The following is a 27,501-nucleotide window of genomic DNA, read 5'->3' on the forward strand; positions in this document are numbered from 1 at the left end:
AGAGTTTGTAACAGTTGTCTCCCTTTGTACGGACTGTTCTTGTTGACATGTTCGTCAGTTTAAGGGAATTCTAGTTCATTTTTATAAAATATTAGTGGATGGGCCTATCAATATTCGATTAAATACCCGTAACTGAAAAGGCATTTATTGTCAGTTGGATAATTTTTACTTACAAACAAGTTTATATGCAATTACTGTTAGATTCGCTGTTTGTAAGTTAGTCTGCCGTAGGTTAGTAAGGCTAACAGATATTTTAGCGTACTCACTAGTATAAGTACCGATATTGAGACACACTTTCGGTGAGAATAATTAATACCTTATTGTAACATTGAAAATAAGTCTGAAGTAATTAAGTGGGAAATTATAATGTGACTGAAACATGAATGTGACTGAAACATGTGATAAACGGAGAACTTCTAACAGTTAGTATAGGCTGCTGTACAATACACAGCGTATGTTGCAATACACAGTGTAAAGTTATCTCCCGTATTTCCGGAAACTGTCGATAGGATTACCAAGGTATAGTGTTCCGGTGATCATTGAAAACCAGAGTGATTCCATGATGGCAGGCGTGTATTACACACGCCTCCATAAAAAGGCAGACCACATATAATGGTATACCGTACCCTAGTGACCTTCGGTTTAAGTGTTAAAATAGGTCTTGGGCATAGAGTACGAAGCTTAAATGACTTCCAAATTGAGCATTTGGCCAGCAACTGTAAATTCAACTGCAGCCGAATAAAGAGTCCTGATTGACCCCATCCCACACTCTGATTTTTGTGTTATGTCTGTAAGGTTCTCGAATACTATATAGCTCCTTATTTTCGTGAACCAAATTTTCGCGATTTGGTCCTTAATTTACATGAGCAAATCAAAATTAAGATATTCAGATTTACAAATATTACATAATCCAACCATTTCTTAATATCTCGCTAGATTAATGTTCGCTACTATGCTGATGACTGGCCAAATCGTGAAAATATCCATTTGAAAATAAATAGCAATAAGATATCCGTCTCTAGTGATTGGTCAATACCAATAAGAACGAGAAAACAGAAAAAAACAATATCACGATTTTATTTCACCATTATATACCCAAATAACAGCCATGGACGATTTAAATAACATTCTCATTAATCTACATTGCATACAAGTGAAATATCGTTGTAATTTTGAACATAGTTTGTTCATTATTTAACATGTCAGAAGATCTAAGACACAGTTTACATTCAAGTGTAGCATAGATAGAAAATATGTGATATTTACCACACTCGACAACAATATTTCTTTAAGACATTAGAATACACAAAATGTGTGAATTCAAAACTGACAAAAAATATAACAATCCTTCTACTATGACAATGCTAAGAAAAAAGTACTTATGACTGAATAAAAAATATCAAAAGATAATAAAAAAAAGAAAAATTCAAAAAAATATGAAACAGCATCTCTTTAATAAAAACAGGTCAAAAGTATTGAAAACGAAATATACTAGGAAAAGCACGAAATTGCTCATTTACGAAAAACGTTTGTCTTTTAATTGTTAAATTCAAATATTTACCAGATATTTTCAAAAGTAGAAATGTTATATTAAATCAGTGCTTCATCAAATTATATATTGATTTTTAACTAAAAATAATAATCAAATTATTATAATGATCGAATTATACTTAAATAGAATAAGGCTGGTTTATATTGTATGGATATGAGATTAAAATTAGTGAAGCATGGTCCGTATAATATTAATATACTGTAACCAAATCATCTTTCGCCTGAGATTTATTTTCGCAAATTTTGCGATCTAAGTAAATTCGCGAAAGCGTATCTTCGCAATATAAAGATAACATTGTTAATATTGGCATCATATTTTTAAATCGGTGATATCAACTTCTCCTCGAAATTGGAAATGGAAATCGCGAAATTAAGTAACCACAAAGGGAAGTTGGATTACAGAATCGCAGCGAAAATAAACTTCTGGTCACCTTATAAACATTAATTTATTAATAGAACACAACAGCAGCAAACATATACATATTTTTTATAATAAATCATTCAACCATCTAACAAAATGCCATGCAAAGTATCACATCTAATCAAAACGTTTTGCTACATACTAAAAAAGTACAATGATTAAAAGAACATCATTATATAAGCTTTCTGGAACGACCGAAACAAATGCAATTAAAAAGACTCCAATTCACTCCCAATGAAATGTTGACTAACATATAACTACAACAAAAAGATATACACAAAAGACAAAACAATATCAAATGAATATCAAGAAATAACTTAAAATAAAGAACAAAATCAAGAATATGCAATAAATAACAGCGTGTTCGTCACATGTATAGTTAAACTTGACAACAGAATAAAAAAATTCAAGCAAACTAAACAAGTCACAGGAAGACTCTCCTAGATTGAATATAATGGATATCAGACTCCTTATTTCATACAAAGAAACAAAACAAAATGTCAACATATGATTTCATAGTAATAGCTTAATGCGTTGAAAGTGTATCAATTAATGACTGCATTGATAACAGTTTTTGCATATGACTTAAGTTTTTCTCTGTTAGCAAATCCGTTGTTCCCCTTATTATTATTTTGCTTCTGTAAGATTGTTGAGTTTATCACAACATTTTAAATGAGTTTTACCAATAGACACACACCAAAAACAAACAAATTAAGAGAAAAATATCTGTAGAAACACAAATTCTATATTTAAAAGTATAGTTCATGACAACATATACCGGGATGTATTATTCAAATATATGTCTTAGGCAATACAAGGCATACATTACCCTAGAAGTATACTAAATGAACATTCAAAGAAGTATATAAGTTACAAAATATATTTTACTCTGTCAATAAAGGACTAAATAATGTCCTGGTGAGGCAATTTTCATGGATTATTTCATAATCTTGAATTTAATTTCAATTCAAATCAAAAATTACCACTTTTTTGTATGAATTTTTAATGTATTACATCTGTTACCTTGGTATTCTGAAGTAATATTGGTATTCTGAAATAATATTTTACACAGTTATCTCCACTTGCGGGTAGGTATTGATTGTGACGCCATGTGTTTGCGAGCGTAACGTCATACTTTTCAGAGAAAACAACGTGAATTTCTCTCAAAAAATAATGACGTCACAATGGATACCTACTCGCAAGAAAGCTAACTCTGTAATATGCAAAGACGGAATAGGGAGCTCGTGAAAATAAATTGGATGTGAAGAAGGCTCAGTACAGCTCGTTAAAATTAATTTAACGTGAAGAGATCACTTGATATAATAAAAAAAATAAAGTTAGAAATTTGATATAAATAGCATTATTGATTGAAGACAAATTGATGATACAACTAAATAAATACACAATAATTGACAATATATTTTTAGTCTCAAAACAAATTTATCAACAGTAAGTAAGTTCGTAAATATAAACCTGTAGTAAAATTTTGAAAACTTAAACATTGATAATCTTTCTACTACCACCATGATCAATTTGTTCAATAGAACAATCACTACATATACAGTTCGTATAGTATAATGATGATCTTATGAGAGCAGGATATGCCATTATTGGGAGTAGCTGATATTTAGATGCTAACCCAATCACCCATGAAGACACATTTAGACTCTTCCAGGCCAAAGGCTAGATTAGTTCTTTTTGGTATTTCATGGTGAATAAGTTAGGACCTGGATAAAATGTATTTGTGTGGCATATGATAAGGACCGTGTAAGGGAATGTTATCGAAATGAAGGCTGGCTTTAAAACAGCCTTGGATTTTTGATGGAAAATAAAATATGTTTTCATGTTGGATGACCAAGACGTTGAGAACTTGTAGACGAAGAGACATTTGTATTGTTTTAAATATGTTTGTTTAGTAATAACGCGATATCTTTTAGTAATAATAAGATATCTATAATATCTCAAAGTAGCAAATACCTAATAAATTTAAATTTTGATTGAGATTTTGGAAACTTTCTGGTTTGAAAATTGGCAACCATTATCGTACATATCTGACAAAGCTTGTGTAGCACATTAAAACAGAAACCATAAAAATTAAGTTTGTTTTTTGGAACTTGGGCAAGATGACAAAGTGGTTATGTGTCTAACAGGTGGCTGAAATCTGGACATAAAAACAGTGAACAAAAATATATAGAAGGCCTTGATAGCACGTCTAATAAGTAAATCATAAAGACACCATTTCAATAATGAAATACGTTTGTTTCCTCAACAATATTTGCAAAAGAATATACGATAACTTGACATGGGAAATACATCACTGTAATGAATATCACTACCATCACAATGGATTCCTGCAAAATAATTAGCTCTGCAATTAGAACTTAAGCGCCAGAATAAGAAGAAAGACAAATCGTTTTTACTTACCAAATTGGTACAGTAGACGATCATTCAGATTACTCAGATATCGGAAATGGATATTGCCTTTAATATGGTCTGGCAATATGTGACCGTAGCACGTCCTCTAGAGACCCGCTTTAGATTTGGGGGATTATAGAAGGTACTGCCACACTGTGAGAGAAGCATGTACCCTCCAAATGGGTTGCACTGGAGCTGGAGCATTAGACTGAACAGACCTCGTCATAAATTATGACACAGTGGACGAAACAAGTACCTACGACATGGACTGCACTTCAGCATGAACTAGAGACTTAAGCATCGTCATCAGTTTTGTGGTGTTAACATGTGATGCACCGGTAAATCGATTTGTTATATTACACTAGGACTGTAGTGTATTTTTTTTATTTATTTATTTTTGTTGTTGTTGTTGTCTTTTGAATAAGAAAAGCAAACTGTTCATGCCAAAGTATTTTGCGGTCATGATATACCTTTATATAAGCGAGTAAATCGTTTTTACTCAATTCATATATTAATCTTTATACTTATTTTATATATTTATCTATATACCCCTTTTTATCTCAATTTCAATCTCATTTATGTCTTGTAAGGATTTGCTTACACGAAATGTTTTGGAGGAAAGTCATCGAAATTGCTTCACTGCAATCGCATTTGAAGACAAAGCCATCCACTGAACCGATGGGCGAACATTTGCAATATGGATACAGATTGCACATGTACGCCGCCTTCAGGTCATGCATTTGCATGATCACTCGTGGACACTACAAATTAAAATGGGGGAAACCTCTAAAATTCTGCTTGATAGTTACTTCTCAAATAACTCATTGTATTGTATTCATTATACCTAACGACGTCACTTTTACAGAATCGTCAGAGATAGCATGGGAATTCCTCCCATTAACTAAATGATGTGTACATCAATACCCTTGAACCTTGAAAATAAGACTCTGCATATTTTTGTTGATAGTAAGAGATAACATGCTTATTTTCAAGTACATGCTTATTTTCTAATGCTAACTTTCGAGAGTACTTCAGCGGTAGCCAAATATGGTATGACTTATTTACGAGGTTTTTACGTATTTCTAGGTTTTAGTTAACTCCCTTACTTTTCCTTTTAGGTATTACGAACCAAAATAGCGGCTACTTCGCCTGCACAGAGAGGTAAGCATTCAAAAATACAAGACCTACAGAGGCATTCCTCTGTCTTTATGATCAAAGGAGTCGTCCTTTTGTAGTCCTACAGCCTCAGTGGATCACTGATGAATTTCAATGAAAACAAATAAATATTGATATCTGAATCTTCCTTGAAATGAACCATTCAACCATTTTACAGCAAGATCAAACAATAGATCATTTAGCTTTCAATACCTTTACACTTTTTTCTTATTTGGCAATTCAGAGGAACGTTCCGTTGTTTCAATCTATCTGATAAACATAAATGCAATCAGGATTATTTCTAAAGGCTGGTATATGTCATATCAAATTTCCTATACCTTCCATCGTCTTAGGTTTAAGCCGTTCTTCAAACCAAAACTTAAACAAAAAGTAACATTGACGACACATCTGGTATATTTTTACTTTATGAGCGAATCTTTGAATTAGCTGTTCCTTTGATTCAAATTTTAAATCTTATTAACAATGCCATTTAACTTTTTTTTATCACTAACGTGAACTCAAGACTTTTTTTATCTGTTTTGATCTCCAAAGGAATTATTTCATGATCCAACCACAATGGATCATTGACGGCTTCAAACAAGTCACTGTCCTAGAAACAAATTCTTAGGATATCGACAGGAGTGTATTGCCTTTCTCAAAGACTGATCTATAATTAATAATGCTTACTTTTTTTTCAATTTATGCCATTATTTTTCAATAAAAAAGAGGGTTGATCTGGTTTTCTTTTATCATTTTCTTAACCTTTTTTTTACATCTTTACATATTTGTGACAAAACGATTTTGCTTAGAAATGTTATTGGTTGACAGTAATAAAACGTCCAATAAATGTAAGACCTACAGAAACTTTTTTTCTGATTTGATCTCCAAAAGAATCCTTTTATGATCCAACCTCAGTGGATCATTGATGGCTTCAAACAAGTCACTGTCCTAGAAACAAATTCTTAGGATATCGATAAGGACATATTGCCTTTCTCTAAGACCAATTCAAATACATAATATATATTCAAGTATCTTTACCAATCATTTTGTCTATGGGTCGTGATAACCGGCCCCAAGGTTAAAGCAAATCAAACACTCTAGACTAAAGACGTTATTATGTTGGGTTTCGATAAACCAGACCTTATCAATACATAGCTATTTTTCATTTTTCAAAATCTACCGTTTGTGCCGACTCCCCTTGTTTTGGGGGTTTTGATAAGCCAGATCCTATCGGTGCATATTTCGTTTTTTTCTTCTTCAAAATCTACCATTTGTGCTGGCCCCCACCCCACCATCCCCTCTCAATCGCAATAGATATTCCTTTAAACCAATAAATGATCCAATGAATTATTTGATCCCATACTTAATGATTTACCCCTTAACAATATACCATTCCTCAGTCTACAAACACTATTGACAATTGCTACTTTCAGATCGGTTATAACGGATTCAGTGTTTAATTCCAACCTATGAAACAAACAAAAGACGGGAATATTTGTTTTATGCAAGACCGATCCTTTATATATATTTTTATTTAGTTTTTTTAATATTTTTTATAAAACCACGTCCATATATTGTTTTGCAATGGATTCATTTAAGGTGGCCATATCGGATATACGACTTGAAATATTCAAAAAACGAATAAGCAATGCAGATTTAATCCTTTAGGAAAGGGTTAAAAACTTCAATTTGGTCCTTAAGTATTCTAAAGAAACAGGTACACAACTTTAATTAAATCCTTAAGAAAAAGATACATGACTTCAGCTCCATTCTTAAGAAAACGGACATACGACTTCAATTAAATCGTAAAGAAAAAAGGTACATTAACCTCAGTTGTATTTTATATGTATATATTTTTCTCCAGTATACTACCGCTAACTACCGCTAATCATAATGCGGCTACAAAGAATTATGGATCACGGATCCAAAGTTTAAAGCCACTTTGCCAAACAAACAAAAATGATATTACGTTAAAAAGGCAGCCATTTTAATTTTATATTCTTCCCAGTCATGACACAAAAGGGTTATCACATTAAAAAGTCTTTTTAATTCATATTTTCAAGACAATACGCAGTTGGTTCCGTTAACACTGTAAAACAAAAGGAAAGACAATGTTTGGAAAACTTCAAATTTAAATCAAAGAGGATTTTTTTGTAATTGTGAGTGTTTTTAACGATAATATCACATTTAAGTTTTAATTTAAAAAGTACCTTATAGAAATTATCTTCGTGGTCATTCCCCTATTCTGTCCAGAGATATTGGAAACAAAGGGCCGCACAGCGTTCTGTACAGAATGTGACTTTAAATAAATCAAATATTAGTAACACGTTCGAGAGATGTAAACTTAACAAAAGGCCCATGGGCCTTAACGGTCACCTGAGTTAGAATATATAATGAAACAAATAATGAAACAAATTAAAGACATATAAACACTATATCCTGGGCCTTGAAGTTAGTAAGTGATTTATAAATTTGACTTTTTAGGCTATGAAGAGTATTTGCTTCCATCAAACCTGTAAACTTAGATGTATTTTTTTAATCTTAATCATTTTGACCCTGATTGGTCCTGCCCCTCTGGTCCCCCAGGGGGTCATCAAGGACTGATATGGATGTTAAAATGCTATATCTTAGGCTAATAATTCTAATTAACATTGACTACTTTCCTATGAAAATTGGGCAAATAATGTTCACAAATATGTTTTTCCTATATAAACTAAAGTAAACTTGACCCCTCCTCTGGGGATAACTAGAGACCCCAAGGTCATATAATTCACAATTTTTATAAAAGACCTTTCCATCTATAATAATTTGATTCTACTATTTTCAGAATTTTAAAAGTTTAAGTTTTAGCCTATTTGACCCTTTTTTTAGCCCCGCCCCTCTGCCCCCTAGGGGGTCGGCAAGGACCAATATGGATATGATATTAAAATGCTATCTCAGGCTAATAATTCTTACCAAGTTGGACTCATTTCCACTAAAAATTGAGCAAAAAATGCTCATTAATGTGTTTTTCCTATATAAACTAAAGTAAACTTGACCCCCTCCCCAAGGGGAAACGTGAGACCCCAGGGTCATATAATTTACAATTTTTGTAAAGGACCTTAAGACCTTTCTATTTATGAAAAGTATTTGATTCTACCATTTCCAGAATTTCAGAAGAAGATTTTTGAAGTTTTAGCCTATTTGACCCCGCCCCTAAGGCCCCTGGGGGTCAGTCATAGAAAATTTGTTTATAGGATAAATGGCCATCTTATACTGATAATTCTGATAACATTTGACTCATTTCCTATTACAAATGACCAAATAATGCTCAAAAATGTGTTTTTTCCCAATATAAACTAAAGTAAACTTAACCTCCTCCCCAGGGGGAAACTAGAGACCCTAGGGTCATATAATTCACAATTTTTGTAAAGGACCTTAATATCTTTTATCTATGAAGAGTATTTGATTCTACCACATCTGTGAGTAGAGAAGATTTTTGAAATTTTACTCAATTTTACCCTTTTGGCCCCTCCCACAGCCCCCTGGGGGGTGGGGACCATATAATTCCCAATTTTGATTGGCCTTATGCCTTAGAAAGTTTGTGCAAAATTTCATTGAAATTGCTTCAGCAGTTTTGGAGAAGAAGTCGAAAATGTAAATTGTTTACGGACATACGACGCACGACGACGGACAAAGGCGATTAGAATAGGTCACTTGAGACTTTGTCTCAAGTGACCTAAAAGTACAGCTTGCATATTCCTTGTTCTGGTTCTAATATCGATAATGGAAATGTACAAAGGCATCGGAAAATATTACATCTTTTTTGGTAATATACAAAGGTTGATTTTGTTATCTGTGCCAAACAAAATCAAGAAATACGCATAATAACCACCACAGTAAATTTATCTATAGTTTACCTCGCTATGGGAGATATAGACAACCCTATTATGGACGCACACAAAGAAAGACACATTTTTTTGGAGAAAAATCCACCCATTAAACCGTGTTTAAATGAAGCCCATTTCTTTTCCTGGAGACACAGTGGAAAATCAATGCATGCAAAGCAGGTACGGCTTATTTGCCACAGTTATATATTCATGTTTAGAATATTATCTCCTTTTATCAAGTTTTTTTTTCTGCAGAGGAAGTCCATTTCTCGTCCTGAAAGCCCAATGGACTATAGATGCATTTAAAATCTACCAAAAATTGGAAGAGGAGAATTCTATTAAAGACTGTCGAGACATTTTGTCCTTTCCTAGCCCTGAAAGCAGTCGATAATTGATGCCATCAAATGTTCTGAAAGATCTAGACTTTTTTTTCATTTGAGAGAAAACTTCATTCTGTCCCCTGAATACTAAAAGCACAGTGGCTAACTGAATCATTCAACTGATAAGGAAAACCTAAACGTTTTTTTTTCATTTTGCATATTTTTTAGAAAGATTCATTCATTAAACTGTGTTAAAAAGAAATCTATTTCTTGTCCTAATGGCACAAAGAAACATTGATGCATACAAAGCAGGTATTGCTTATCTGTCAGTTATATATTCGTTTTTAGAAAATTATCTCTCTTTACAAAGTACTTTTTCTGCATAGGAAGTCCATTTCTCGTCCTGAAAGCTCAATGGACAAATGATGCCTTCAAATCTTCCATAAATTGGAAGAGAAGAATTCTGATCAGGAAAATTGGGACAATTTGTCCTTTTCTTGTCCTGAAAGCATGGTCATTTTGAGAGAAAAATTCATTCAGTCCCCTGAATACTAAAAGCACAGTGGATAAATAATACATTCAAATGATCAGGAACACCTAGAGATTTTTTTTTTCATTTTGCATATTTTTTAGAAAGATTCATTCATTAATCTGTGTCCATTTGTCCATTTCTTGTCCTGAAAGCACAGTGGATAATTGAAGTCTTCAAATGATCTTAAAAATTTAGATATTTTGTCATTTTTAGAGAAAAACCCATGCAGTCTCCTAAATATTGTCCTGAAGGCACAGCGGACAACTGATGTACTGACCAGGACACCAATTCTGATCCAAGCCAGCGGAGATTGGCCAGAAGTATCCGTCTATATTTTACGTCTTTTTTCAACATTCACAGCGTTACAGAGATGTATAAGCATCACAGAAATTTTATTCATTTTTGTTCAAATATGTGATCTGCGATCCACAATTGTTTTCTTGGTTTTTTTTGCTGTTGTTTTTTTTTTATTGGAGGGGGACATTGGTACTTACATGGTCAACTGAGGGGATAGCTTGATTTTTGTTATAAATTTGGAAACAGAAACTTCCAAAGATAACCTGGGTTGTAGTCTTAATATCTTAATATATTTGCTGTCCATTGTTGTTACATTAGTTTCCTGGTGCTGTGATCAGGATTTTTAAAGAAAAAGGAAAAAAGTGTGAGCCGAAAAGAAAAGACTGTGTAATGAAAATTTGTTGACACTTGGACAACATTACAGAAATAAGGGAGTGTTTGGGTAAAAATTGAAAAAAACTAAACAAATTTGTGTTGTTAGACCTTTCCGTAAGGATACAAACCAATTCCTCAAAAAGAGTAAATGATACTACCATATCAGACCGGACATCTTAGCGACTAACGACCAGATTCAATCAGACCTCACAAAGTGGTAGCATTACAGAACAAAGGTTAAAATCTGCCCTTGTGACAAGGTAAGTGGCTGTTTTCCATCCTTCTTGCCCTAAATCTCAGTTTAAATAATGCTGACCAGGTCAAGTAATGCCTTGTCAGTACAGATGCGGCACAAAGCATAAATTCATTTCAAGGAAATCCGAAGGAATTCAGAAACTTGATGAAAGCAATAGAGAGGAATGCCGTATCCACCCAAGTCCCAGCCAATTGGTTTAAATGTATACCATTCCCGGCTGCAAAGAGGGCTACAGGAGATTTCATACAAGGATTTTTAACAGAAAATCCTAATTGCATATGAACTGAACTCAAGACGTTAGTTACAGATTAGGTTTGTGAAAGACTCGCAGCGCGCAATAGGTTTATTGGCCAGAATTAGGCAGGGGAAAGATGAAAACAGAGATATATAGGGAAAATTTATTGGATTTAGCAAGAATACATTTGATGGGTATAATTTGGGAGCAAATAACACCATTGATACATGTAGGCAAATAGTAGGTATTTTATCAAGGGGTTATACCATAACTATCTCAGAAAAGTAATAAGAAGACCAAACACATTTAATGTGGCCTGTACTTTAGCACAGGGTGTAAAATGTTAGGAAAAGATTTTATCTTCAAACTTTGAGGCCATCACGCCCAGGCCATGACGGTCATGGGCCTAGCCATCACAGATATTTATTCATTTTTTTTTTATCAACAGTCAATGGAGGAGTTCAAATACGTTGTCTGCAACCCGCAAAATTTAAAGACTTTTTTTTGTAATGCTTTAGTCCTTTTAGTTATTTATATATTTGTGATAACAAGAGATTTAGTCAGTTAAACTTATTCACTTCTTTGCTCTTTTTTCAACAGTCACAGATATAAAGCCAGCCAATCTTAAGAAATTCACGGATGAAAAAAAAAAGTTCAGATGTTGAACGTCCTAAGGGAAACAAATAATCAGATTCATATGAATGAAAAACATATATAAAAGCCTGATACTTTAACCACTTTGCCACCATGACCTATCCAGGTGTATGTAACACCATTGAGTAAGAATCTTTATTTTCCATCAAAAAGTGTTATTCAAAGATTTTTGTAATAAATTCACCCTAGAATGTAACATTTTTTTCCTTGTTTTGCAAAAGTAGACGATCTTTTATTAAAATAATGCAGAATGTTTTAACTACCTCAGAAAATCACCTTAGTTAGTCATTATATGTAAATGTTAAAAGGTTTCTGATGTGAAGTCAATATGTGCTTTCTATACTACTTTATTTCTGAGAGATACAAATTTCCGTATAATTTCAAATGTGAATTCAAATGTAATGTGAATAAATGGATATGGATACACTATTGTCCAGAAAAGCCCTTGACCATGTTGAAAGTAACAAAGATGCAAAATATTGTGTTCCCTTAATGTTATAATGAATTAGTTTACAGTGCATGAAGTGAACTCTTGATGAATGTATTCACAATTATATTGGAAATAAAAAAAATTGCAAAATATTGTATACGTGAATATAAAGCAGTTTACAGTGTATAAAGTGAGCTCATTATGAATATGTGTAGAACACCGGAGCACTGGGGACGAATTGACACTTTAAGGCATATTAAGCACTGTTGTACAATGTAACGTTGTAATTCTTTACAGATGGCAGTGAATACACACTAAGGCTAAGAACTTGTCGGAACATTCATTAATGTGTAAAGGCATCTCTTGCTATATTATTTACAGTAAAGCACCATCCCACATATAAACACTGTAGGTTTGTTTTCAGCCACTTTTATACAGAGCTTGCCAAACATTTGGAAATTTCATTGATACTTTTTCAAGTAACAGCAGCTTATTAATACCAGTTCTAGGAGTTGTAAATCACATACCGTTATGGATCCAATAAGTGCCCTTCCTTTTTTTTTGAAGCCTCAATTTCATAGATATGAAAACAGTGTAAGTTTTTTTTAGGATCCTTTTGCAAATTGGTGATTTATGGAATATTTTGTGCAATAATTTTACGAAAGTCTTGTCCAGATTTGGTTCTGTTAAGCATCCCCTATTTTTTTAACATTTCAGCATTCTGTGCGCTAATTGGGTCCAATACAGAGTTTAAAACCTTCAGATATGTGGCCCCACAAGATCATAAAACAGCCTTAAGTCGAAAACAGTCTTAAGTTGAGACTTAGCCAATAACAACTGATGTTACAAAAAGTAAAATTTGAATGGTTTGGCAAAAACTTAAGTCTAAGACTGTTTCATGACCCTGCATCCAGGTCTTTGTTGCAAAACATTGTTAAATCGTGATACAGTATAACCTAAAATGAACACATTTACCATTAACTGATTAATATAGGTTATTGATTCCCTGGACACTAGTAAACATCTTGGTCCCTAAGGATATGTTAGCAGTTAGTTTAAACACATTTCAAAACTGAATTAGTGAGCACGATTCCAAATCAAAGAAAACAATTCCTGAACTTTTTTTAAGTTTCTGAAGTTTAACTCTCTTTCATAAATTCCTTTTTCAATAATTCAGGACGATTTATGATCTTAAAGTGAACAGTCAGGCAAGGATGGCTAAAGTCGGCAAGGATGGCTAAAGTCGGTAAAAATGGTGTGAATGTATCCTGTATAATTTCTGATGAAATAGAAAAATAACATCTCTCATCAAAATCTGTCTGCGTACGAAGAAATTAATTTAAAGTATAGGAATCCTAAAACGTCCTCCCGGCTGACTATGTCGTGGTTACATTTCCAAGCAGCCTCGCTTTCAAAGCTTTCAACTTTTCTTTATTTCAGTGGTCAAAACTGGGAAACGTAAGCAGAACTTGACCGTCGTATTAATATGCAAGAACTTTTGGAAGGCCAATGAACACACTTAGACTGGTTTTCTTTGCCCGACTATTCACTTTAATGTTTCTAGATTCAAAAATAAAAATAGCAGTATTTTGGCTAAAGAGCTGCTAAATCTTGTCCGAGTTAGAAATGTAGATAACACTACTGGGACTAATACACTGTAAAGATTCAATTGAAAGGCGTTATGTACCAGATCCATTTAAGATAAAAATTATCTTTACAGCTACTAACGTGATCGACTAGATCTTAACAGAGATCTTAAGAACATCAGATCTTTAAAAATAACAATTAGGATTTCAATCCAACTCAACATTAACAGATTACCACAATTTTCGCTCTATGACTTCAGTGGACGTCATAATTTTCCTCGGATATGAAAGGCGATGATGGCATTGGTATACTGGATAATGGACCGATCCAACCACGTAATTGGATCAGCCCACAAGCCCTTCCCTTCAAAGTATCCAAGATGGCCGCCATGTTTAGTTACAGCTAACAAACTCTTGTCGTGTTTCACTAAAAAGGAAAACAAATTAAACATAAATATCATTTCGTTAAATATAATATCATATTCATTTTAACATCATATTCATTGAAATCATCATATTCATTAAAACTATAAAAATTCGATGGACATTTTCTATTTTCCAGAAATTTTTTACATCTAACCACTTGTATTCGTCACAATCATATGATTTTGTAAATACATTGAAAACATTCCTGAAACCATGGAAAGTAAAAACCTAAATTAATAAATTCTGTATTTCCTATTAAATGCATTTTATTAAAATCATTTTTTTACATATCACTGAAATCAATATCACAATAAATAGCACTTTTATAAGTCCAGTAAGTATGAATAGCAAATGTAAGAATGTCAAGCAACTTGTACACAAAGCAAGGATGGGCTGGTTGATTAAATAGATTAATTTACTAATTTACATCCAAAATCGTTAAGGACAACCTTCCGTGTATACATGCATTGTGTTTCCCGTATGAAGTATGAGGGGCGTGTTTTGGGAGACTGTGGTATATATTTGTATTGCAAATCTGTAATATTACAACTTTTTCCATTTTTACATTGTTATCTCACAGAACCGGTACACACCACCCAGTCAACTTATACAGACAACGGGCAAACCAGTTGTCCCACTTCATTTATGCTGAGTGCCAAGCAGGAGCAGAAACTACCACAAGGCTCAGAGATTTTTGGAGAAAGGAGAAGAAGTCTCCGACAACTTGATCATTTCTATTTGTTACCCTTAACACAGAATGAGAAATCAGACATCGCGAAATTTGTCAGTCAGAAGGACATGTCTGGCAAAATTTGAGTCGGACCGCCATTTTAAAATCAGTTCTGGACCGACCGTCCGACAATTATTGAGTAACGGAAGTTGGTAGAAATGGTGTCTCTGAAGTATTATGCAGGTGCCCAACCTGTCAAAAGAGTAAACTGCATAAGATAATCATGAAAACAGCTGCCTGGATACTAATAACAGGAAGTTACGTTTACTTCAAAAGTTCAAATTAATGTTTGGTCCTGCAAAATCTTGTTCAGGGAAATACTTACATGCGTAATCTTTTGCTGTATCAACTAAGGCCATAGGGACAATGGGATCATCCTCAGCATTCAGCAAGAACATGGGAATTTCTATCTGTAATCAGAAGCATTGATAGATCAATTAAATTCCATGTTTATACAGAAGGATTGGGGGAAAGTTGAATGAAATCACGTTTTTATGTTAAACCTGGTATAAATGTTGATTTTGAAATATACTTGAACATAATAAACACACTGCTAAGAAAATGAGAAAAAAATAAATGCAAAACTTCATATTTGTAAATGGAAATCAAGAATAAGATACATGAACTTTAAATATTCCAAAAATCCATTAATGACAGTGTGAATATGCACATAGAAAAGTGTCATATTTATCCATTTCAATATTAAAATCTTAATACCATAGGTTATTTTCAAAACAAATCCTTTCAAGATAGATATCCGCTATAAAGAAAGAATATCTTGTCATTTAAAATAAAGACAAATTAGTCTTTTTCAAAACTTTGCATTCAATCCGGACAGAATCTACCTTAAATGGTATTACATGCAAGGGAGATAATTTCATCCTTGCCATACACGGAAGAAAAATCTTCACTTACTTCATTCATGAATGGTTTACAACTACACCAAGAGTAATAGTCGGTAAGAGATTTATACCCAAGCCGCCTCCTGTAAAAATCAAACATTTTGATCAATATTTGTTCACATATTCTGACTAATACAAACATTTACTGGACTAAGATCTCACTAATACAAACATTTACTGGACTAAGATCTCACTAATACAAACATTTACTGGACTAAGATCTAATTACTGTAAACCAACTTATTTCTGTTTGCAATTAAATTTCACATATTTCATGAACAAAAAGAAATCACAAAAATTAATTTCGCAAAAAATGTCCCGAATACATATCTAAAATATGATCAAGAGTCAAATTAAAACACCATAAAAAAGATCATTAGGCAGTGACTAATGGACATTTATTTACAGTAATACAAATGTTTACAGTTAACGCAGTTGTTGCAGTCAGAAACAAACATCTTAGTATAGCCTCTCCTAAATTTTTTTCCTGGATACTCTCTTTTGTGATTATTTTGTTATTACAGCCTAATATAAGCCTAAAATAAACACCATAGTATGAAAATCAAATTTTTTTTTTTTTAAATACACATACATCATGCTATGCCAGTATATATATTCCTTTGTTGTAGAGCACCAAACCTGTAACTGTTTCATAGAAGATAAAGAACTTTGTTGTTAGCCATTGGAATATTTATCATAAATTTCAATTCTTTCATTTTTGTTCTTCCATAGAAACCAGGAAAACAAACAAAAACTCCAAAATTAAAATGATTTATGAACAAGTACTTACCTTGTGTATAATTCATCGAGTTCTACAAGGGAGGTTGAACTGAACACCTTGGCTGGGTCAATATTACATTTCTCTAACAGTTTCTGGTCCATGAGGATCTCATGGTGGCGACTCATCATCCCTTTCTGGTTAGCTGTCATGGCGTACATATATACGCGGCGCATGTATGGCCAGTCTTGTAACATTGAAGTGGCCCTGCAAATAGGGTGTACTCATTTTAAGCTACATACTCATGATACTTCAAGTAAACAATAATCAACAATAGGTTGGTGTTATTCAATTCTCAGGGTATCAAATAAATATTGTAGCTGTTGATTAACAATTTGTATACAGTCAAACCTGCTCTAACGACCGCCTGTCTATAACGACCGCCTGTCTACAACGACCGCCTGTCTATAACGACCGCCTGTCTATAACGACCGGTTTTACCGTGCATTTTTACTATATAATGGCACTGTGCATAATGACCACCTGTCTAATGTGGCTAACGGCTGGTCATTTTAGCCCTGTCAAAGTTGTATAACGACCGGTCGCTGAGATCGACTTTTCGAGTACCGAGTACAGTGTGTGTGTAGTAGCGTCCCTTTGACATACTTCCGGTAATTAACTCCCTTAGTAAGCAAATTGGCAGCCATTTCTGAAGCCCAAGCTATGAATTGTGTATACAGGACTGTATGGTTCATAACCTAGCGGTCGTAACATTTGAGGTACAAATATATGCGGACTTGAAGATGGAAGTTTTAACGACCGTTTATGCCTATCAAAGACTGAAAATTACCATAAATTATCTCCCTTGGATTATCTCCCCTGACTTACTGGGTAACATCGTATCCCTGACAGATGGATAAGGCACAGAGAAACTGCTGCTGGTTTTCAGGTTTCTCGCCGAGGTATTTAACGACGATGTTAGCACCCATACTGAAGCCACAGGCAAGGAGGTTGGTTGTTGGGTACATTTGTTTCACTTTCTGTATCATGGTGTCAAACTCTTCTGTACCGCCTACAACAAAATGGAGGATCAACCATCTCAAACTTCATAGTACAACTTGTCATAGCAATCAACTCTATATAAAAACTACCTGTTCATCTCTTAGGGTCCCATGGCAATAACCATTTACATATATACAATTTTTACCTATATATAAAGACCACTTATTTACAGAGATCACATTTCTCTTGTCCCATGTATGATCATTATAAACAGGTTTGATTTTTTAAATGTTTTATTTCTAATTTGAACTTATAGGCCGAGGAGCATAACATTGAAATAGTTTGAGGAGCATAATATTGAAAAAGGTCAAGGAGCATAATATTGAACAAGAGGCCCAGAGGGATCTTGGCGCCCACCTAAGAACGATCTTTGTCTGACAAAGGAAAGAGAGATCTTTTCTCTGCTTTTCAAGCTTTTACTACATATTACTACACATGAAATTTGAGAAAGATCCTTCGACTACTTTCTGAGATATATAACAGTAACAAACTTCAATTATCAAAATCCAAGATGGCTACCTGTCGGCCATCTTGTTCACCGAACAGTCCTAAAATGCAAAATGCACAACTAGACCCCTAGAAGAACCTGCACATACAATTTGAGACAGATCCCTTCAGTACATTCTTAGACATAGCGGAAAAAAACTTCAAATGTCAAAATCCAAGATGACGTCCTGTCGGCTATCTTGTACACCAATCGATACCAAAATGCAATATGCATAACCAGGGACCTAGGGGAACCTGCACATGAAATTTGAGACAGATCCCTTCAGTACTTTATAAGAAATAGTGGTAACAAGCTTCAGTCCGAAAATGCAATATGCACAACTAGACCCATAGGGGAACCTGCACATGCAATTTGATACAGATCCCTTGAGTACTTTCTGAGAAATAGCTGTAACAAACTTCAATTGTCAAAATCCAAGATGGCAGCCTGTCGGCCATCTTGTTCACCGATCAGTCCCAAAATGCAATATGCACAACTAGGGCCCTAGGGGAACCTGTACATGAAATATGAAAAGAATTCTTTAGGTACTTTCTGAGAAATAGCGGTAACAAACTTTAGACTATCAAAATCCAAGATGGCGGCCTGTCGGCCATCTTGTTCACCGATTGGTCTCAAAATGCAATATGCACACTAGGCCCCTAGGGGAACTTACATGTGAAATTTGAGAAAGATCCCTTCACTACATTCTGAGAAATAGCGGTAACAAACTTTAACTATCAAAATCCAAGATGGCTGCCTGGCAGCCATTTTGTTGACCGATTGGTCCCAAAATACAATATGCACAACTAGGTAACAAGAATTGTTAACGGACGGAAGGACGGAAGGACGGACGGAAGGACGGACGGACGAAAGGACGACGGACCACGGACAAAAAGCGATTTGAATAGCCCACCATCTGATGATGGTGGGCTAAAAAGGTCAAGGAGCATAATATTGAAATAGGTCAAGGAGCATAATATTGAAAAAGGTCAAGGAGCATAATATTGAAATAGGTCGAGGAGCATAATATTGAAATAGGTCAAGGAGCATAATATTGAAATAGTTCAAGGAGCATAATATTGAAAAAGGTCAAGGAGCATAAAATTGAAATATTAAGTTATCATCCTCACCGTATGTGAAGATTCTTGAGCTGGTTAGTTTCACACTGCGGATAGCACCAAGGTGGTTGAGGACTGTGACACGATAGCCGTTCTCTTGAGCATAGTTTACAAATGTACATATATAGGAGGCTCCACTGGAGTTGGCAATCCCTGGACAGACCGTGATGGTGTAGTCACCTAGACAAACATGTAACAAAGATTATAATGATCTGCACGGTTAGTGTTTACACCCTTCCCACATCCTTTTTTAGCATAGAAAATGAAAAGGACCCAACTTTTTTCTGAAACACCATTCCATTGATTGTGATATTGCCAGACACACTTTATCTAAGAAAGACCCCATTCCAAAACACTGTGCAAACTCAGATAATTCTGTTATTTGCCCAACAACCTATTAAGAATAATTTATGTTATAATAATATTCTAAAAGATATACCGGTAAAGATTTATTCAGTAATGATTAAATTTAATTCTAAAATGTGCATAGAATCATAATTTACATTGGGTTTTTTACATTCCATAAGCAGCATTTGTATAGAAATAAGTATATATGTTGTATGTAAGCTCATTTTAAGATGTCTAAACATATGACAATTGACGTATATAAACACCTGACAATTTACCAGTACCAGGTATCACCCTTGGAAACCTCTGTGTCTAATCTCCTCTATGCTCTGTTTATACCGTGGGTCACATGACAGGGGGATCTTTGTTTTATGTCTAAATATATTAATCAATCATAATACTTCACACATGCTGTTTTGGAACTTTGGACGGAATCCCCAACGTGTCTTCAGTAACATGATTTAAACTTACTAAATTGCTATCGATAGCATTATCGTAGTGAATAAGGGGGTCGGATGGGTGCTGACTGTTGATTTTTTTTTTTAATTTTCTTTCTTACAGCGTGCCCCCTGACTTTCTCTCATCAGGGGTTAAGTGTACCCCTCCTCAGAAAATTTGAGGGGTACAAGCATAAATCTTGGGGTACAAGCAAAATTTTAACAATCATGAAGCATTTCATAAGACAATGACACAATTCAGTATATTCAATTATCGACTCTTTGGGTGACATAAGGGCAATTTTACTTTCATTTCTAATTCCAATTCATCGGATATCATGCTGCAAAAAATGACATTGAAAGGCTCAAAGCTGTAGATTTTAAAGTGAACAGTCGGGCAAGGATGGCTAAAGTCGGTAAAAATGGTGTGAATGTATCCAGTATAATTTCTTATGGAATAGAATAATAAACTTTCTCGTCAAATTCGGTCTGCGTACGTAGAAATTAATTTAAAGTACATGAATCCTAAAACGTCCTCCCGGCTGACTATGTCGTGGTTACATTTCCACGCAGCCTCGCTTTCAATGCTTTCAACTTTTCTTTATTTCAATGGTCGGAACTGGGAAACGTAGGCAGAACTTGACCGTCGTATTAATATGTGAGAACTTTTGGAAGGCCAATGAACGCATTGAGACTGGTTTTCTTTGCCCGACTATTCACTTTAAAGAACTTAAATAGTGTTTCCAATCAAATCATCATAAACACTGGGGTTGAAACCTTTTTACTCGTTTCTTACATTGATCTACGTTTTCAGATGATGTTTCATTCAGGGATTTTCTTTTGGTGATAGAAGGACTCGCAAAGAAATCGCTAATCGTACGCTTTTTAGACGGCTCCATGTTTACAACATCGGACAAGTAAACACCACTGGTGTTACGCCTTACGATCTTTAGTGTGAGATAGCGCCCTTAATCAAATAGCAAAACATTATTCAGGTTAGGAAATAACCTAGATCGATGGGTCGTCATGATCAGCCAATCAAAATGCAGGGAAATCGCCATTAGCAACCAGCTTACAGAAAGATCAGGACGAAATTTTCTCGTCATTTCTTCCGACAGTTTTAATATATAAATTATATATAACAACTGTTTTCAGTTTTTACACCCATTTTATTAGCTTTTACTCCCATTTTATCGTACGTGCAGTGTACCCTCTGCTTCCAATTTGTGTACATGCATATTACTTTTGTTGCGTGAATCACGTACACCTGTACGTAATGGGGCACGCTGTTCTTATTTTTTATTATTGGACTTAAAAAAACTGAAATATATCTTAGAATATGTGTATCTTGTACATACATACAGTATATATATACATATCATTGTTACAAAATAGGCCTAGTTTCATTTCCTAATAAAGTCTCAACGCTACAGTAATTTGACCTTGTCTCCTCCAAAGCACTGTAATAATATAATCAAGCTTCATTCTGATTGACTGAAATTTCCAAAGAGACTTTATTAAGGAAAATGATGTAGACGTATCATGTAACCCACAGTAACTGACTGCAACAGACGATGTGTAGGCAGATTCCATGGGTAATCGATGATGGTACTGTATACCTCAAACATCAAATACTCATTGATAAACACTAGAATTTAGAAGTCTAAATAAGTTTGTGTATAATACACAGGTCTAGTACAAATCAAAGTAAAATTCAGACTTGAATACAAATCCCACCTACCTCCAGACTCGTGAGCTTTGTGTGGTGGGAAAACATCGTACACCATTGTAGCACCATCGGACAGTACAACATGGTGTCGCTCTCCCTTAGGGAAAGGGGAGCTGACTCTGCCTAACTTTGCGTATACGATTGTCTGTATGTGTCCACTCTTCCCCCACCAAAGAGGCGGAATATATCTGTAACAAAACAATTTCATACTTTTAAAAAGTCATAATATTTTTTTTCGAAGATTTTTAATATAAATCAGTAAAATTATAATTAGTTTCAGTTTCCAATCTCTGTAATATTTTTAATGCTTCTTATTATTTATGAAAGTTCTGATAACATTATAAGGAGCACATACAGGTTCTAAGTCAAAGAGGTCTATGAAATTACAAATGTGATGTGTAACATAATTCCAAAATATTTGAAGATACTTCATCAACAAGATTCTTATTTGGATGGATCCCTTATTACATTTCTCCTTGTAGAGTTCTGATAATACTAAAAGTAGCCTATATTCTCATTAAATACAGAAAAAGAAAAGGACCCCACCTTTTTTCTGTAAAGTTCATTCTTAAATCTTAAATGGACCCCAGAAAAAATGGGCACCATTTCTGGAACACCAATGGCCATCGTAAACCAACCTTCAGTACTGTTATACATGCAAGTGTCTAGCAGTTTATTCATGGCACCCCAAAGAATCAATTTTCGATTAAACACATTAGAGATATAGTATACCGGCATATTGGGGCACCTGTTGATCGAGTGTTGTAAATTAAATATATATGACCTCACCACAGAACAATCAATAATGACCTACAAGGCTATTCATATAAATATTTCAGTTCTGTTCTCTTTTCTGGAGATATATACTAGGTGTTGGTTAGAGGTAAGTCTACGCATGTGCGTACCTATCTTATATCGTAAACACTAATCAACTATCAAATACTGGGCTTGGGATTCCAAATATGACGTCCATCTGTTACCATACAGACATACCTTAATTACATTAGTATATGAACACATCATTTTAATGTACATTACATGTAACAATTTAATCATTAAAATTTAGCTGAACCTTGGAAGCTTCAAAGTCAATGCAACACTTAAAAAAACGGCAGAAAATTAACAATTTCTCTATGGGAGACGGCCTTCATTTTGTCCCGACTGCACATGAAAGAATTCATGGATTTAAAACGAAGGATTCATATTTATGTTGGGATTTTTGAAAAAAAAAAAAAAAAAATGGGAAGGGGGATGGGAGGGGGGGGGGGGGGGGAGGGTTGTAAGGTTGTAATTTTTATTCTTTTGCAATGAATTCTATGTTTAAGCTACCCAGGCTTCACCTGTCAGACGTTGAAAAATCTTCAACCTTAGACCATGTACATTGTATTTGAATTCCATCTAGCATTTTGATATCCTAGCACTAGGTAAATTCAGTACATCAAATCCTAATAAATATTGTGTAAATTAAAAGTCCAGGGTGCTTAAAAATTGTAACAAAGGGATCGTGTGGATGTAGAAAGTCAACAATAATATTTTAACTCTTTCGGTACTCATGACACATTAATCTGTTTCAGTAAACATGCATATGCCTTTTAACCTATAAGATATATTACCGTATTCGATCCAATAAGCGCCTTTGTCCCTATTAGCGCCGCCCCTCCCCCTTTTGATTCCTCAATTTCAATTGCCGGTGCGCCGTTGTAAATAAAGACTAAAACTATCAAAACTTGTGATTCCTCAATTTCAATTGCCGGGGCGCCGTTGTAAATAAAGACTAAAACTATCAAAACTGTATAAGTTTGCACTTTGTTTTTGCAATAATTTCATCTTAGTAAGCATCTTTTCATTTTTTCAATTGTTTAAACACCTGTGCGCTTATTGGGTCGAATATGGTATTATGTCATGATTCAAATGTATAAGACTCGCAAGTTCATATAGGGATACAATGCTGATGCTAGAGGCATCACATGTTGTTAAACATTGTTTAATCCATGGGACAACTTCAACTCTTCTCTAGAAAAGTGGAAGGACGCTTATAGGAGGACAATCTCTAATCACGGCGAACACGATAATACCTATATACCATCAGAATCCAGCTCCAGAATGACAGCCATATTATATGTAATTATAGCTCCCTTGTGTCTCACACATCGATTATCTATAGGAGGGAGATAGAAACCTCCAATTAACCTGGCTCAGGTTGATTATAGGTCTAATTAACACTATCCTTGTAAGGAGAATTAATGAACTTATTTACCCCTGACAACACATTCAAGCTCTTCTTAATCAAAGACTAGACCAGTCCATTATAACATTACAGGGGTGGTTCTGTTAATTAATTAATGACTCCCAGATGAACATAAACAGGTGCCCCATGGCATATAGCAGGTACATACTTAGGGTAGTCAGCTGGTTTATTGGTTAAGCCTTTCACCTAGCCGGCTGTGGTTTGTTGGAGAAGGCCTGAAATTTCTGACCTTCTTATCATGCATGCACAATGCTGTGTTAATGGGTCATGACTGATGTCCTTCACAGTTTTTCTAGAGAGAAGTGGATATCATTTTATTTTTAGATTGCAGTAAGAATTCCTTTTCATAAGCGTAAAAACTGGTGAAATCATACAGGTCTGATTTTCAGGTTTTTTTAGTATCTTACGACAGAATTTGCACTAAAAAGAATTTTTATTGTTATTTGTTTGTTTGATCAATGCATAAGGTCGATGAGTTTATCGCTAACTCAATTTTTTTGTATGGTCTTAATTAAAGTTTGTAAACGGCCATTTATAAGGAAAACCTCCCCTGTATGGAAGGCATTGTGTGTGTGAATGTCTGTATGTTTTGGGAGGCTGCAGTATGTTTGTTCTATCTTTTTGCAACAGTGGAAACTATTTCATTTTAGAGTGCTATCATACTGAACCATACACCAATGATTCTTGAAAGCATATTTCCCCACTCAGTCACATTATACTGATATGAACGCAAGTACACCATATAAATTAAAAGACACCATATTTGACACGATATTGAATAAGCGCCCATATGAGCGTCCCTCCTCTTTTTGAGGCCTCTTTTCCATTGCCCTGGCATAAGACTTAAACTATCAAAACTGTTTGCAATAATTTCATCTTATTTTGAAGCACCTTTTCCTTTTTAAGTGCCCTGCGGTTTATTGGGTCAAATATAGTAATGTAAAATATGATCTGTGGGTTCCCTATCATTAAATGACAAGAGACGAGTACTTGTGTCATTTGATTGCACTACTCCCTATCTTTGTGTGGATCATGTACTGACATGATTGTGCGTGGTGTCATCTTACAGCATGGCTGTGCAACTCGTCTGCACCAGTACAGTGCACCCCTCTGTACAGTACTGTATCTATTTCAATCATAAATTACATTGTTTGATCTATATCAATTTTACTTTTATCTCCTCACACATGCGTGTAAATATTGCTGACACAGACTGCCCTGTTAATGTGTATGTTGAATAAACTCGACGAGGAAGATATTTCTGATTGGCCTAGTCACTTGTGTATTTTGTTTGTTGAACTGTTGAACATTGTCGTAAACACTAACGTTAGGGGGTGTAACCTAGGCCACCATTTGTCTATAACCAACAGTTTAAAATCAATATTCCTTTCGAAAAACACATCAAAATATGTATAAATGATTCATAAACCCAATTAAAGACTTTTCATACGTACGGTTCGGTTAAAAATGGACATGAGTTGATAATATCTTGGACGAATTTCGATCCCTCTTTCCAGTAAAGCGTCGGGGCCGAAGGCAAACTGCTCCAGTGAAGAAGGCGGAAGATGGAATACAGGAGCAAAATCCCGAGGAAGGACCAAATTTCCATCATCTTGCAAGCTCTTCAGATGAAACCTCTGTCAGACACCGAACGAACTTCTACCCTGGGTGGCGAACAGGCTACATTTCAGCGAGACAGCGTCTCAAAACTAGGCCTCGATCACTCATCCGTCTAAGTTCAAAGGTCAAATGTAACCAATTAATACACAAAAAGGAAACAGGTCTGGGCGGACTTTGGAATTTTGAAAGAGTTACTTCCCTTTAATGGTGAGTAATAATATATGCAGACCTACATTTGTAGGCCTGTAGAATGACTTTATCTTGTTTGGGTTATGTTTTAATTTAATTACAACAAAATAACTGTATTCGTAGAATATATTGATATGAATGTTCTTAGTATTATGTATTAAAATAAATGCTTCGTTTAATTTTATATATTTTGGAATGAATCACCCAGGCTGTCTTTATCACTATTTACACACATGACATATACGTAAAGCCTACTGATCACTCTAATTTTATCTATGACAAATCATATCCACGTGGACTTTGATCAATGTCCTTGATAAATGAATGTCTCATTGAAAGAACAAAAATATACAACATTTGATCACATGTTCACATTTATCATTGACCAGACAAATAAAGAATTTGAATTAATTAATTAATCATACTTAGCTATTTGATCAACATTTTTCATGATAGGCCTATATTAAGGATTAAAGTTTCTTTCTGGTGTTTTGTATCGAAGGATAAACCTGAGAATGCGTCAATATTTGGAATGTACACTCGATCTATCGGGAAATTAAGTTGATTAGCCTTTGGTTGAAATCAACAAGGTTTATACTATCAAAGACGTATTGACTTGTAAAACCTTTCAATTTCAACACGTTTTATTTTAAAAAATTATTTAAAAAAAGATTAAATAGACATAGCCGATACCGTATTCAACCCACTAAGCGTCCCCATATCCCTATAAACACCCCCCCCCGGCCCTACTCCCCTTCCCCCTTTTTCGGCTTCAGTTTCACTTAATTTGAATACAGATTATCAGGCTAGTGTCTATTAAATATGTCTGCTAAATAAATATGGTTATTTGCATTGCCGGTTTTACCGAGCTGACTTTTAAAAATTGTATACTGATGCATAAATTGTTGTTACCTCCAAGATATTCTACTGACTGATATTAATGGTTCTAGGGGTAACCTACAGAACTACATTTAGCAAAATTTTGATTAGAAGTTGAATTTCAATAAATTCGCAAGAAAATAAAAGGGTTTTTTTCAAGAATTTAATTTAGCAATGTTTTTACTTTACACCTGCAGTGATAACTAACTGAATAATTCATACATGTATTTCTGCAAATTGTTAACCAAAGCAATAAAATTAAAACTGTAACCGTTTATAGAACATCGGAGAAAATAATCAAATATTTGGTAATGTTAGTCAGATTGACATCAAAATTCTTACTTTATTTAGAATTTAATTAGCACACTTATGTAATCTCTGGAAATTTACAACGAGCTGTAAAAATGGGCGTGTCAGAGAAGATTTTAATTATTGTAATCTATTTCTAACGATCTCTGCTGACAGTAAAATTTTTCACAGTTTCAACAAAATCTTCAATAAGCAATTTCTAT

At 34.3% G+C, this 27,501-nt stretch overlaps 1 protein-coding gene across 2 annotated transcripts; it reads right to left on the reverse strand.

Moving 5' to 3' along the window:
• Positions 1 to 1,061: 1,061 nt before the first annotated feature.
• Positions 1,062 to 26,069, reverse strand: LOC138305506 (monoacylglycerol lipase ABHD2-like). Of its 2 annotated transcripts, none has more exons than XM_069245762.1 (8): positions 25,756 to 26,069; positions 22,066 to 22,241; positions 19,552 to 19,719; positions 17,761 to 17,944; positions 16,945 to 17,139; positions 16,168 to 16,237; positions 15,578 to 15,662; positions 1,062 to 14,523 (listed from the first exon to the last, which is right to left on the reverse strand). In XM_069245762.1, exons 1-8 carry the CDS (start codon positions 25,911 to 25,913, stop codon positions 14,363 to 14,365), a joined length of 1,197 nt encoding a protein of 398 aa, XP_069101863.1. In that variant the 5' UTR covers positions 25,914 to 26,069; the 3' UTR covers positions 1,062 to 14,362. The 2 variants fall into 2 exon arrangements, with proteins under 2 accessions (XP_069101863.1, XP_069101864.1); XM_069245763.1 differs by lacking the exon at positions 1,062 to 14,523 and adding an exon at positions 14,755 to 15,444 and having other exon boundaries at positions 25,756 to 26,068.
• Between the last annotated feature and the right edge of the window lie 1,432 nt (positions 26,070 to 27,501).

The sequence above is a fragment of the Argopecten irradians genome, chromosome 13 (genome assembly GCF_041381155.1).
Source record: "Argopecten irradians isolate NY chromosome 13, Ai_NY, whole genome shotgun sequence".
Lineage (NCBI taxonomy): Eukaryota > Metazoa > Mollusca > Bivalvia > Pectinida > Pectinidae > Argopecten > Argopecten irradians.